This window comes from Hyperolius riggenbachi, chromosome 9, assembly GCF_040937935.1.
Source record: "Hyperolius riggenbachi isolate aHypRig1 chromosome 9, aHypRig1.pri, whole genome shotgun sequence".
NCBI classification, from domain to species: Eukaryota; Metazoa; Chordata; class Amphibia; order Anura; family Hyperoliidae; genus Hyperolius; species Hyperolius riggenbachi.
In genome coordinates, this window is record NC_090654.1 from 231,730,116 (window position 1) to 231,744,034 (window position 13,919).

Sequence of the window (13,919 nt, forward strand, 5' to 3'; positions counted from 1 at the left end):
CCTGGTCCCCTATTTTCACATTAACACTCTCTCCTAATGCCTAACACTAACCCACCTTCCTAGTAATACACCTCTCTACTAATGCCTAATGCTAACCCGCTTTCTAATTGCCAACGTTAACCTGCTTTCTAATTCCCAACGCTAACCTGCCTTCTTATGCCTAATGCTATCTCGCCTTCTTATGCCTAATGCTAACACGCCTTCTAATGCCTAATTGCCTAATGCTAACCTGTTTTCTTTTGCCTAACGCTAACCCACCTTCTTATGCCTAATGCTAACCCACCTCCTAATGCCTACTGCTAACTCGCCTTCTAACACATAACGCCAACCCGCCTCCTAATGTCTAATACTAACCCGCCTTCCGAGCAATAAAACTCTCTACTAATGCCTACCGCTAACCCGCCTCCTAATGCCTACCGCTAACCCGCCTCCTAATGCCTACCGCTAACCCGCCTCCTAATGCCTACCGCTAACCCGCCTCCTAATGCCTAACAGTTCCTAATGGCTAACACTAAGCTATCCATAGGACTAGACGTTTGTCTAGCAGTAAGTATAACTGCAGTAGCCGATTGGCTACTGATTACTGATGGATTGCTTGACTACTATTATAGGCAGCCCAACTCAACACCTCGCGCCGTGCAGCCGCAGTTTAATGTTGCAGGCTATTACACAGCCACAGAACCTGGAGCCCAATTCACCTGATCCCGTATACACCTCCCTTGCATATTCATGGATTTTCCTCATCCCTCCTGCTGTAATAAATTAGTCACAGCAGTAAAAATAGAGAACGTGTAGGATTCATGAAAATTTCTAAAGCGACAGAGATGTGAATTCTGGCAAGTCTTTTGTGTTAAACCATATGCTGTTGGCAAAGATTCCAGGAGGTTTAACTGCAGGTTTACAGGAGACGTAAATAGCTGCACACTGAAGTTTAAAAGTTAATAATTAACAATGATTTTAAGGTGGAAGCACCCTTTAGGGCCCTTTCACACTGTGGCGGTGCGATGCGTCAAGTTGACGCACTGCTACCGCAGCCTAATGAAAGTCTATGGGAAAGTTTATATTTGCCACATTGCGGTACGCTGCACGGAAAGTGCCCAATTTAACACTTAACGCACACCTACGTTACCACGGGGGACCTGCGGCAATCTGTGTCATCCCAGAAGTCATGTTAGTCTATGGCGGCGAGGGGTTCTTTAAGCACATTGGCGTTGCGACATCACGCATGCATGGAAGCATATTTTTACAATATGCTTCTGTGCACTTCCACATACTTGAAGTGCGCGTCACTTACTGTTTGGACGGATGCCAGGCAGGGAACAAGCACCGTGTCCTAACGTTTTGTTCCCTGAAGGTCTGTTTTTTTGAGATGCGGCGGGCCCACCGCAACACGAACGCCAATTCATAGTGTGAAACCAGCCTCAAAGTAAGCTTGCCATTTCACAAAAGTAAATTTAAAACTGCTCACAGAGGTGCTTCTTATGTAAGCATCAGTAGCCAGTGTCCAGATATCTGCACCTGTGTAACTCGTTTGTTGTGTCACCCTTGACTAAGTTTCAGCTTTCCGGGGTAAACTTGCTGTTCCTTCCTCTTAGTGTTTCCCATTGGCTGCTACAAAAATTCATGGGACTGTCTTTAGAGCTACAGTTGTCATTCCTCTTCCTATAGCATTTTAACTGAAAGCTTTTTCACAGTCGACTGCTGTGGAAAGTACAAACACATCAGTTTATCAGCCTATAGTGTAAAAGAGGCCTTAGGGTTCCATGTCATTTTTATGACTCTTAGATGGTACAAAAGGGACTCACTTCCCCATAATCACAGAGCATAAGAGTCCAGCTTCTCCAATTGTGCAGATAAAAAGAGGGAGAGAGGAGAATCTGCACTACTACATAATGCGTTTAATCCAGAGTGTAGCAAGCCTTTGGCTACTTGGCCCAGCACCCATCACTATTGTACAGCTTTCTGAAGCACTGGTATGTCACATTGTAATGCTATGCATTGGATTATGTTTTACTACACTCTGGATTAAAAGCATTATGTAGTCTATTCTCCGATTCTCCTCTCTCTTTTTATCTGCACAGTATTGAACTAATCAGAGCACGCTTGTTGCACCAGAGTGTTTTGAAGTGAGTGCATCCTGCCATATCCCTCTATATGACAGCTGCCTACTGTAGTGCCGGCTCTCTTCCTTCTACATTGTTGAATTCCATCTTGATTATCACTCAACCGATACCATTGCAGCCCCGTGTCCTGAAGCTAGATGCTTCGTTCCGGCTCTGTGCTGGAGTTCAAGCAAGGAAGACAGTGTGGCGTGAGACTGGTGGACGGGGTAAGTATGACTTTTTTTTTTTTTTTTAATCATCGCTAAACACCAGTGTTAATGGGGAAGTGTTTTAAACAGTGGCACGACAAACACTACATTACATGTTAGTGATCCATCATGCTGGATCACTGCTGGCCAACCTCTCTGGTTCTTGACGGTGCTTCTAATGAAGTTACAGCAGTGTAGCACCTCCTGCTCATCATCCCCCACTCTGTAGAGCAGGAGTTTCCAAACTTTTTCCGTTAAGGGCCGGGTCAACGTACTTGAGACTGCTTGGGTTGCCGGAACATACATAAAATGTTGAAAAACATTACATTGAATCTAGGTATTGATGTCCCCCAATCTTGCCCGGAGGAGAACTCCCAGCAGCACCCATTCAGTCATGTGGCGCCCAAAGAACGTCTTTGTGCACCAGACAGTGAAGCATACCAGGTGACAACCTGCCGTTCAGTTGGACAGCAGTGTCACCTGATGCAGAACTGGATTGGAAGCCAGCGAATTACTGCTCGCTGGCTTCTACAGTATGTGGATGGGTGGGGCCAGCACTGCTATTCTATATGCGGGCAGGCAATATTTAAAGGTGCAGTGGGCCACATTTATAAGTTATACTTTCTGTGTTTGGGGGCCAGTGAAAAAGCCTCAGGGGGCCACATTCAGCCCTCGGGCCGTAGTTTGGTAACCACTGCTGTAGAACCTAGTCAGTCAGAAACTGTGCGTATATACCTTTGTCCCCAAATGGCCACCACTTGCTGGTTGTGCCTGTGATGGGGCCACTCTATGGCCACTTTCTATTCAGTACATGTATTCCAGGAATGACTTTACCACTCTGTGGAATAGCTAGGAGTGGTGGGATGAGCTGGTACTTCTGCCCTGCCATTTACACCAGTGAGATGGTAGAGCAGAATATGCAAGGGGGGGGGGAGAGGCCTGGCCAGGTGCCATTAAAAAAAGAGGGCAGCTCTGCACAAGGGAACGGCACTTCTGTAACAGCGGTAATACAAATGCATTTGTAGACATTTGCCCACTGTGTCTAATGGGTGGTAAAGCTGTATACTGTTCACTGTTACCAGCCCTACAATGCTGTCTGCTGTCACTAACAGAACTTTCCCAATCCCCACCCGGTTGATGCCTGAATTGATCTAGGATTCTTGGTATGCAAACTCTGACCACCCCTCCATTCTGCCTAGGACCCTTCCAGCAACATACTAACCTGGTGTCTGTAACAATGCGGGAAACTAGGCAGAGCTCACAGGAGAAGGGTGGGATGGGTCACAGAGCCCTATTGCCATCAGCAGGCATTGATTTTGAGGTTTTAAAATATGCAGTCTTACCACCTGTTACGATTAATGCAGTATACTATAGGATTTCTTTAAAGTGGAACTAAACTCTGAATTTCCTCTTTGCTCTAAAAGATTAGCCACAGCATGATAACCTTTATGGGAAAAAACACATTTGTTACAGTTTATGGAAATCTTAAAAAGGTGAAGTTATACATGGCTTTACTTTTGCAGTAGGCATTGAAGTCTTAATGTTTACTCTGGAGAGAGCCGCCTTGGCTTAGCTCTTCTGTGGTCTGTTCACAGTTGCTAAGAACTAATTAGAAACTTTATCTGCCTTAACAGACACAGAACACAGATAAGTGAATTTCTTCAGCAACTGTACAGGTCCTTCTCAAAAATTTAGCATATTGTGATAAAGTTCATTATTTTCTGTAATGTACTGATAAACATTAGACTTTCATATATTTTAGATTCATTACACACAACTGAAGTAGTTCAAGCCTTTTACTGGTTTAATATTGATGATTTTGGCATACAGCTCATGAAAACCCAAAATTCCTATCTCAAAAAAATTAGCATATCATGAAAAGGTTCTCTAAACGAGCTATTAACCGAATCATCTGAATCAACTAATTAACTCCAAACACCTGCAAAAGATTCCTGAGGCTTTTAAAAACTCCCAGCCTGGTTCATTACTCAAAACCGCAATCGTGGGTAAGACTGCCGACCTGACTGCTGTCCAGAAGGCCATCATTGACACCCTCAAGCAAGAGGGTAAGACACAGAAAGAAATTTCTGAACGAATAGGCTGTTCCCAGAGTGCTGTATCAAGGCACCTCAGTGGGAAGTCTGTGGGAAGGAAAAAGTGTGGCAGAAAACGCTGCACAATGAGAAGAGGCGACTGGATCCTGAGGAAGATTGGGGAGAAGGACCGATTCCAGACCTTGGGGGACCTGCGGAAGCAGTGGACGGAGTCTGGAGTAGAAACATCCAGAGCTACCGTGTACAGGCGTGTGCAGGAAATGGGCTACAGGTGCCGCATTCCCCAGGTCAAGCCACTTTTGAACCAGAAACAGCGGCAGAAGTGCCTGACCTGGGCTACAGAGAATCAGCACTGGACTGTTGCTCAGTGGTCCAAAGTACTTTTTTTTTCGGATGAAAGCAACTTTTGCATGTCATTCGGAAATCAAGGTGCCAGAGTCTGGAGGAAGACTGGGGAGAGGGAAATGCCAAAATGTCTGAAGTCCAGTGTCAAGTCCTCACAGTCAGTGATGGTCTGGGGTGCCATGTCAGCTGCTGGTGTTGGTCCACTGTGTTTTATCAAGGGCAGGGTCAATGCAGCCAGCTTTCAGGAGATTTTGGAACAATTCATGTTTCCATCTTCTGAAAAGCTTTATGGAGATGATTTCATTTTTCAGCACGACCTGGCACCTGCTCACAGTGCCAAAACCAATGGTAAATGGTTGACTGACCATGGTATTACTGTGCTCAATTGGCCTGCCAACTGTCCTGACCCGAACCCCATAGAGAATCTGTGGGTTATTGTGAAGAGAAAGTTGAGAGACGCAAGACCCAACACTCTGGATGAGCTTAAGGCCGCTATCGAAGCATCCTGGGCCTCCATAACACCTGAGCAGTGCCACAGGCTGATTGCCTCCATGCCACGCCGCATTGAAGCAGACAATGAAGCAGTTTCTGCAAAAGGATTCCCGACCAAGTATTGAGTGCATAACTGAACATAAGTATTTGAAGATTGACTTTTTTTTGTTTTAAAAACACTTTTCTTTTATTGGTCGGATGAAATATGCTAATTTTTTGAGATAGGAACTTTGAGTTTTCATGAGCCGTATGCCAAAATCATCAATATTAAAACAATAAAAGGCTTGAACTACTTCAGTTGTGTGTAATGAAAGTGTAATGTTTATCAGTACATTACAGAAAATAATGAACTTTATCACAATATGCTAATTTTTTTTTTTTTTTTAGAAGGACCTGTATGTGAAATAAAGACTTCATTATGTGCTCTGCACGAGTTTTGGTACTAGAACGTTCGGTTTTCACTGCATCCTAAAGTCATAGTTTTAGTTCTTCAGTCTTTTTGTCAGAGCACGCATGGTCTTCATTATTGGCTATTCGGACAGCATTTATAATCCCTTACCTGAGGAATTCTGCTCACAGATGTATCTCATAAGCTTCATAAACCCCATGCAGATACTTTGTTCATATTTTTCCTCCTGCATCTTGACACAGGCCCATTTAGCTTTTCCGTATTGTCTTTTTTCATACAGTATTTCTCCACACTGTGGGCAAAAATAGATTAAAGTAGACCTTACACTAGGAAAAAAAGACCCAGAAAAAAATAACTAGTATTTTATACACAAAAAGCTTTGCAAGTGAAGTTGAACATGCAAAATATTGTTTCTGTTTTTTGATGTGAAAAGCTGGGTCCTTCCCATGTCTTGTTTCTGTGATACTGAAAATACCAAATTGATAAAGACTATTCATTGCTTAAAGAGCTCCCTCTATGCTGGTCATGTGATCTGTGTTGTCTGCAGGCACCTTCCACAGATTTTGATGTTTCAGAAGCCTCATTGTTCAGAAGCGGTGAGAACACAATGAAAGCAGACCCTTAAAGGACAACTGAAGTGAGAAGAATATGGAGGCTGCCATATTTATTTTTTATTTCCTTTTAAACAGTACCAGTTGCCTAGCAGCCCTGCTGATCTGTTTGGCTTTAGTGGTGTTTGAATCACACCAGAAACAAGCATGCAGTTATTCTTGTCAGATCTGACCATAATGTCAGAAACTCCTGATCTGCTGCATGCTTGTTCAGGGTCTATGGCTGAAAGTACGGTATTAGAGGCAGAGGATTAGCAGGATAGCCAGGCAATTGGAAAACCTGTAACGAGAAAAAGTTCCCCTGGGGGGTACTCGCCTCGGGTGGGGGAAGCTTCTAGATCATATCGAGGCTTCCCCTGTCGTCCTGTGTCCCACGGTGGTCTCGCTGTGCCCCTCAGAACAGCGGGGATGTAATTATTTACCTTCCCGGCGCTGTCGCAGTATCAGCTCTCCGCTCGGAGATAGGCGGAAATAGCCAATTGCTGTCAGTCCGCTCCACTGTGCAGACGCAAGTCTCCTGGACCTGCGTAGTATAGCGGACCTGACAGAGATTGGCTATTTCTGTCTATCTCCATGCTGAGAGCCGCAACAGCGCCCCCGCTGGAGCCAGGGAAGGTAATTATATCAAGGCTTGTCGAGCCAGGATTGTGGGTCGCTTCGGGGGAGCCAGCGCTGAATTGCCAGCAGCTACAAAGGAGGGGGAAGCCTCATTTGGGATCCAGAGGCTTCCCACTCAGGAGGTAAGTACCCCCCAGGGAACTTTGTTTTCTTACAGAGTCTCTTTAAAAGGAAATAAGTATGGCTGCCTCCATATCCCTCTCACTTCAATTGCCCTTTAAGGTGGCCATACATCTAGTGATATGGCTGTACGATCGACCCTTCGATTTGATCATGTTATAGGATCGAGAGAGAATCGAGTGTTTTCCAGAACTCCCAAGTGATGAAAAGTGGCTGATTTCATGTCGGATCAACCAACTTAGTTGATCGAGCAGGATGCAAGATATCGCTCAATCTCACAGGAATCGGCTACTGTTCACATGTCATTCGATCATGCTCTGAAAGCAAAAATCGATTCAGAGTCAGAGATACATCTGTCAGATCGAATGTGAATTGCATAGGATATTGTTTGTAGTGTGTGGGTCACTAGTCGATCGACTATCCACTATACTGAAGTTGATTCCTTAATAAAATCAATTGCTTTGCCGATTGAATCAGAATCGCTAGATATATAGCTTTACTCTTCCCTCATCCCCGAAGGACAGAAGTACATTTTTTTTTTCAATTCTCATTTTTGGTTCACATGCATTACACATTTGTCACCCAGCTCCTTATTGTCATGTAGTTATCCTACCCACATATGCTCTAAAGTAAATAAATCTTGTAATCGCCTCCCCACCACAAGACAGTTGCATTGTATGTCTACCTTCTCAGAAAAGTGCAGCTGTCACGTCAGTCTCCCAAACAATACTGTTTTTTTTTTTTGTTTTTTTTTTTAATATTCTAGCTTGTACATAAAAGTGTAATGTTTCCACAGTGGGGAGAGCTGAAGGTGTGAACACATGCTATTTGTGTCACTGATCACAATCGAGCTTGATCCAGTGGGTGACGCTGTGGCGAATGAGTGGAATACAGATGTCACCTTGATATACCAAAGGGACGTGCACTGATGCTGTGGGGAAGGGAGCAAGTATTACCGGTATGTAGTGGGATAAGGATGGGAACAATGCAAATTGTAAGTCCCCTCAGGGCACACCTATACTTGTGCTAGATTGTTTCCCGAGACAACCCCCCCCCCCCCCCATGGCTGAATTCCTTGAAGGTCCTATTGTTACACCCCTGCCCCCCCTTCCCCAATTCCTCCAACCCATAGATGAGGAATGTGATGTTACTAAAACAAAGGGACTGAAGACCTTGTAGAAAAGATATGATACATTCTTAACTACTTTACATTCCAGGACGTAGATTTTATGTCCTAATTAGTGCTGCTGTAGGGTTCAGGACATAGAATCTACGTCGCGGATTTAACACTGCCGCCCGCCGCCACACGTACACGTGATGTAGACTGTGTTAAAAGTTTATGATTGCTGCTAGCAATAATCAGTCATAAAGTTAGGGGGGAAAAAAGGTGTTATTAAAAAAAAAAAAAAAAAAAAAGGCGAAAGTCTCATTCTTATTTATCAAGGATTAGGTGGAAGAATTCTAACTGGGACTGACCTTCTGATATAGTAAACTACTTTTTCTTGTCCGTAGGAGTTTACTATAAAGGGATTATTTTGTACAAAGAAGGCAGCAGTGCGAAGTGTGGTGGTTTTTGTGTACCAGACACAGCATTTGTGTTTTGCGGCTTTAAAATGCAGTCTGCCAGAATTACCAGTGATCCGCAAGTGAGAGTCACATGCTGTCCGGCTTGCATGTTCTCTCTGCTAGACTCTCTGATAATCTGATTTTCTGCTCATGGTCTAATCCTTTGCTGAGTGCTTGCCTTGTTTCCTAAGCACACACATGGCTCCTACGTCAGACAATAGATTTACATCTTTTCGTTCCATCTGTATATCTTCATTTGTGCTACAAGATAAACCTTCCTATAGGCATTCAGTGGTAGGTGGTTGTGCAAAGCACAATTCAGAGGACACATCTATGAGAAGAATACTGTGTGAGCGTAGATGCCTGGCTGAGCCCAGTATCTGTGTTATACCTTCTGTGCATGCTTTAGGCCTCTTGCACACTACATGCAATTTCGATGTTTTTATACGATCCGATTTTTTTATTCGATTAAAAAACCTACTGCATGCTGCTACGGTTTTTAATCAGAATCATAAATCTGGTCGTATGAAAATCGGAATCGAATATAGTGTGCAAGAGGTCTTAGAATTGCCCCAGCCAAAATGTTCATTTGTTTCCGAAGGGAATCTAATTTATTACAAATGTTGTGGAAGTGTGTGCTTATCGTTACTTGCTCAGAAATTACAAAATAAATAAAAACACATCACAAGAACAGTAGCTCTTAAAAGAGCTGTTTTGGGGTGCTTTTCATCAACAAATATCAGCAAGGAGCAGGCTAACAGACCTCCTAACTATCGCTTTCCCTATCTCTCCAATGTCTCTCCCTTCTCTCACTAATACAGCAGCACACAGAGTGAGAACATGGCTGACGCTGCTGCTTTTTATTAGGGGGGGGGCGCTCCAGGAGGGAGTGCAGCCTGATTGGCTGCCATGTGTCTGCTGACTGATGTAGAGGGTCAAAGTTTAGCCCAATGATGTAGTATAGGGGGTGGGTTAAACTCGCAGCGTTTGCGCGAGCAAGTTCGCGTTCGAACCGTTCGAGCCATCTCTAATTGACAAGCCACAGGTCTTCTGGGAGAGCATCCTTAGGACAGAAGAAACAAAACTAGAAAATGTGGTAGTCACAATAGCTGTATGTCCACATAAAAATCAATCTTTTAAAGACGAAAGCATCGTACATACTATAAAACATTGAATCGAGGGCTTGAGTTTGAAGGGAACAAGAAAATCTCAATGCTTTGAAGACACTGGAGTGAAATGCGCAGGCCACCGTCAGATAGCTCTGTCTCATTCACAAGTAATGGATATGGGATAATGACTTTAAATAATAACAGACGGCTTTGTGTTAAACCTGTTCAGCATCTGTAGAACGACCAAAAATGTTCACCCTGGAGGAGGAGTCGCTCTTCAAACCTGACACAGCTGGTGCTATTTGTTGAGGGGGTCAAACTACTTGTTAACAGAGGCAGAAGCCTGTGCAGCATTTGACAGCTTTCGGCATCTTCCAGCGTTTTTTTCAGCCCCGCCATGAGACCAGGTCGTTAGCAACCCTAGAAATAGCACGTTTTTTTCCAGGGTCAGCTAAAACAATGGGAAAAATCAGGATCAGGATGCAACTGCCCATTCATGACCCTTGGCCGACGGTAAACGCCCTGCAGTCCCCCATGTGATCCGGCCCTAAAGGTTTTGCAGAAAAATTGTTAGGTTTAGAGTCCCATCTTTTTTTCATCCTTGAGTTTTTTTAATTTTTGTTATTTCAAAAATTCGGAATTATAAATATAAAAATATATAAAAAATCAACCATGATGGGCGACACTGTCAGTTTAAAGTTCATTCAGACCCAAGTGAGGGTTTTTCTTTTCTCGTGGAGGGGTACCAGCAGTTTTTTTTACAGATTTGTATACAGATGTCAGAATTGAGAGCTGCCTTCAAGGTTTCAATTTAGCTTTCATTTCCGATTGATGGACAGGTGTGTAAGTGGCTTTTATAGTAAGTTGTGACCTTTATTGCAGTGCATAATTGGGTCAGAACAATGTTTTACCTTTTCTTTACAGCTCAGGAGCAGGAAGGGCACACTCTGCCGTTCTTCTGTTCTGCTGTTTCTTGTTAGCTGCTGAATTGGCTCTGCCATTTCTGAAAAGGAAACACAGAATATTAAAGAAAAATGGCTTAAAATAACCTATGATAAGTAAATGATGTAAAGTCTGATTTGCTGCTTATCTTCATGCGCTATGCAATGCCGCAACTTGGTTATCTGCAAACCCTTTTTTTCTTGCAAGCCTTACCACCAAAATTTCCCCCTCTTGCCGCTAATTGGGCACCTCCGGGCGCTGAAATTAATAACCTTCATAGCCACAGATCGCAGCTTTGTGGGAAGGGGGGGTTCGCTTTAGGATTGGGATTTAGGTTTAAACACCCCGGGGGCTGAGTCTTAGGGTAAGGCACCACCGGGGGGTGGGTGGGGGGACGGGGGGGTAAATGTGTGTGTTAGGGTTAGGTACCACCAGGGAAGGGTTCTGCGTGAGAGTAGGGTTTATAGTAAAATATCGGTTAATATAAACCGATATTTTACTATCAAAATGCAGTAGTAGAATCAGTATCAGTATTTTACCAGCGGCAATCCCCTGCACCCTTTTTTCCATGCGCCTCTTTTATATGTATGCTTATAGATACATGCACAGATACGTAAAAAAAATTATCATATTGAAAAGTTCATTTTCAAAAGTAAAGCTTATAATTGACACTAATCAAGATCATTGCAATCTGAATATTCCATACTCTATTTTGGGTCTAGTTGGCTTTTAACCACTTGAGGACCAGAGGTTTATACCCCCCATGGACCTGGCGATTTTGTACAATTCACTAATAGAGCTTTCTTTTGGTGGTATCGGATTGCTGCTGCTCCTTATTAATTTTTTTTTTAATTAATAAAATACCGGTAAGAGCAAAGATTTTGTTTTTTGTGGGTATTCCCCCCCCCCCCCCCATTCTCTACCTAAATTGGCTCTACAATAAGATACATGCACTACACTACACTAACACATATTATATGGCTATCACAGAGAATAGATTGTGAGCACATCAGAGGGACAGTTTAGTGACAAGGCAATACTCTGTATGCTTAATTTGTATTGAATGCCAGACCCACCTGTTTTCTGAGCCCCTTCACTGTTGGTGGGGTGTGTGTCTTGTCTATACAGCACAAAGTGGTGATTTGGAAAGTCTGCTGTTTGATGCACTCTGGGTGTTGTGTGAAACTTTATTACAATATTGTGATACAGGATTACGCTATGTTAGTCTGTATTTCTTAGGTTTCTATATTACTTAAACGCGCAGATGGAATATTGACTCAAACTGTTTTTCCTTCTGGAACTTTCAAATCTGCAAACCCTTAGTGCTGGACATTTAGTGATCATCAGGCGTGGATTTTAATATTTTGATATTATAAAATAAGAGATATAGGATATATAGTATTACATACCGGTAGGTTTTTAATATACAATACTATTAAATCACTTATTCTCAGCATATTTCTGCTGCAGTATTTTTCATAGGTAGTAGCAAAACCTTTGTAGTAATAATAAGCTGAATCACTTGACAATTATCACTCCCTGTAGGACAGCATTTGCAGTAGAAAATCTCTCGGAATCAGCAATTTAAGAAAGCATTTTTCTGCTGGTGTTTTATCTCTTGTGCAATGCTGAACTGCGTTCTACTTTAACTAGTGACTGCACCAATGTTCACAGTGTGCACATTGCATTGTGAAAAGATTGCAATCAGTCACATCACGGGAAGTCACATCACGTGGTAGTGTTGCGGTGCAACCATACAGTGATACTGGGGGAGGGGCCCTTGATGATATGATACTTCTAGATCTTGTATATATGAGAAGCGTAACTTCTTACCTTCTTGAAGGACAAACTATTATTTAATGGAAAAAGTAATGTTTATTCATGCATGGGAGACGATAAGTTTCATGGGTCTTGGCCCGCTTCCTCAGGTCAATACAAGTGCCTGTAAAAATGTTCAGGCGCAGACGGTGGTTTCAAGTTTTGCAACCCACCCTTGTGAGTATAATATACACGTGTGCTTACATCCCTTTGTCTAATGATCCTGCACTATTGGGCTCCTGGTCTCTCTCATTCAGAGACTTGGAGGTTACAGGTAACCATCAGGGATTCAAACGTTTCCAACCATAAAATGAGGCATAAAGTACAATGAAAGTATACCTCACTTCCTGTAAACGTGCACGTTATCCGGTGAACGCACTGCATGCTGTGCATTACCCCGATGGAACGTGCCGGAATACAAACTATGTGAAAGCCCCATAGGAATATCCTTACATTGCGTTGTGATGCATTGATATTGGCTGTCGTGACGCAACCCAAAAGTTATATAGGGCCTGATGCAATAAACTGCTGTAAAGTTGCCGTGAGCAGGAGTCACACACCAATTTTAGTTACTAGCTCAGGGGGAGCAATGACCATTAACCCATTGGCGCCATATACATTACAGCTGCAATCTGTGTGTTGCTATGGCAATGCCCATTACCCTATTTGTTATCATAGCAACACGTGTTATGACCCAGTAACTCACGAGGTGCTAATGGGTAATGATGCTCCACCTGCACTAGTAATGGTAAAACTGCTGCAGGCTGCGCTCCCTGCACCTGGCAGGTTTACCGGAGTTTAGTGCATCAGGCCCATAATGTGCAAGGAGCCTAAATGGAAGAACACTGAGTAGTTGGGTAATGGCTTACTTTTAGAAGTATGAATTAGATTTTAACAATCACATTTTGTACTTGTTTGTGTTTTTCTTTGAACTGTGGACATTTAATAAACCTCATACACTAATTATTTTGCCTCCATCCACTGCCAGGAACATCTAAGACTGGGAGCGTACTAATCTCATTGAGATATTCAGGTCATGTCGGCATTAAGTACTGCTTAATAACCTGCGAGTTTCATCTGATTCACAGAAATTAACCACTTCCCGCCACTCGCTTTCTCCAGGCGACTGCTGGGGCCATTTATTACAGACTTATCAAAACATTGCAGCCACGACTGTTGACAAAACACCAGCTAGTTACTAATTAATCAGTTGGAAGTTTTACAGGAACAAACAATAGCATGTAGGTGCAGTTCTGGTTGTTGCTGACCCGTTCAACAAACACTAGTTAAATGGCCGCCATACTTATCTGTACTATCTTGGTTACTTGCCAGGTTGAATATCTGACTTACCTGTTTTTTATTGAGGATAGAGGATCACCTTTTCAGTACAGATGGTCAGAGAGGTGGTAATATGTCCGGCTTGCATGCAGTTTTATTGCAAAATGTATGCAGTTTGTAATTGGGCCAATCAAAATCAACAGGAAGTGCATCTGGCTCATTTCCAAGCTGCATGCGGTTGCACGC

General features: G+C 43.1%; 2 protein-coding genes across 2 annotated transcripts in view; one reads left to right on the forward strand and one right to left on the reverse strand.

Moving 5' to 3' along the window:
* Positions 1–13,919, forward strand: part of FANCM (FA complementation group M) — a 257,273-nt gene that overhangs the window by 74,534 nt on the left and 168,820 nt on the right. The gene's annotated exons all lie outside the window — the stretch shown is intronic.
* LOC137533023 (heme-binding protein 1-like) overlaps positions 1–13,919 on the reverse strand; it is a 56,830-nt gene that overhangs the window by 17,296 nt on the left and 25,615 nt on the right. Inside the window, exons 3-4 of the mRNA XM_068254155.1 lie at positions 10,547–10,638; positions 5,762–5,903 (exon numbers count right to left, since the gene is read on the reverse strand). Of these exons, the coding sequence (XP_068110256.1) occupies positions 5,762–5,903; positions 10,547–10,638 (234 nt within the window). The remainder of the gene's footprint in view (positions 1–5,761; positions 5,904–10,546; positions 10,639–13,919) is intronic.